General features: G+C 66.8%; 1 protein-coding gene across 1 annotated transcript in view; it reads left to right on the forward strand.

Moving 5' to 3' along the window:
* Positions 1-1,070, forward strand: part of DLGAP3 (DLG associated protein 3) — a 75,422-nt gene that overhangs the window by 61,522 nt on the left and 12,830 nt on the right. The window contains 3 exon segments of the mRNA XM_027775560.1: positions 1-28; positions 307-450; positions 1,012-1,065. The exon segment at positions 1-28 is cut by the window's left edge and continues 29 nt beyond it. Coding sequence (XP_027631361.1) covers positions 1-28; positions 307-450; positions 1,012-1,065 — 226 coding nt within the window.

The raw sequence follows: 1,070 nt of genomic DNA on the forward strand, positions 1-1,070 counted from the left end.
GTTCTTCCGGCTGTGTCAGCAGAGCATGGTGAGTGCATGAGCAGAGCCCCAGGTGTGCGCCTGCAGGTGACAGAGGAGAGGTGAAGCCAGGCTGCTGTGCCACAGGGAGAGCTGAGTGTGGGACCTGGAAAGCCCAGGCGTTTGTGCCCGAGGCTGAGGCCGAGACCTGGGCTTTCTCGCCCCTTCCCCAGCCCCACCCACTCTCCCAGGTTGAGCTTCGTGACTGGGAGGCCGCACAGGCCTCTCTCCTCCTGGCTGGGCTCGGACCTTGACTGGCCACCTCCCCTCTGTCTCCCTACAATGCAGGACCCCACTGCGTTCCCAGTGCCCACCTTCCAGGACCTGGCGGGTTTCTGGGACCTCCTGCAGCTCTCCATCGAGGATGTGACCCTCAAGTTCCTGGAGCTACAGCAACTCAAGGCCAACAGCTGGAAACTCCTGGAGCCGAAGGTGGGGGAGGGCCAGAGCCCAGACTCCGGACAATGCCCGTGGGCAGAGGGGGTGGGGTAGGGTGGGACAGGGGAAGAGACCACGGGCAGCAGGGCGGCCCAGGGTGGTGATGGGTGATGGTCCTCCCCAGCCACCTCGGACTGGCTGCAATGAGGGGGCCAAGCTAAGCCTTCCAGAAGGGTCCCCGCGCTGGGCCCCCCCAGAGCTGGTCTGCGAGGGGGCCAGCGCTTGGTGCGGAAGCGCCCATAACTTTGCCCTGGGGTGGGCGATCTCAGAGCAAGCGTTCCGATGCGAGCAGAGCAGCCGTGGAGCTCCACCCGGGGGCGCTCGCGTCGTCACGTTTTCATGAAGGTCGAGGGGGGTTGACCTTGGCAAAGCAGGTGCCCCCGGGCTTCCGGTCTTTGGGTCCGTGGCCGACTAAGTGCGGTCACGTTGGGAGACAGCCTCCGACGGGAGACAGCCTCGGACTTTCGACCGCGCGGGGCCGGGACTCGGGGGCGTGCACGGGGATGTCGGGAGGCCCCTCGCCCCAGACTCAGGCTCCGCCCGCTGTCCCCGCAGGAGGAGAAGAAGGTCCCTCCGCCGATACCAAAGAAGCCCTCGCGGGGCCGGGGCGTGCC

Source organism: Tupaia chinensis, unplaced genomic scaffold, assembly GCF_000334495.1.
Source record: "Tupaia chinensis unplaced genomic scaffold, TupChi_1.0 Scaffold000573_1, whole genome shotgun sequence".
Classification (NCBI taxonomy): domain Eukaryota; kingdom Metazoa; phylum Chordata; class Mammalia; order Scandentia; family Tupaiidae; genus Tupaia; species Tupaia belangeri.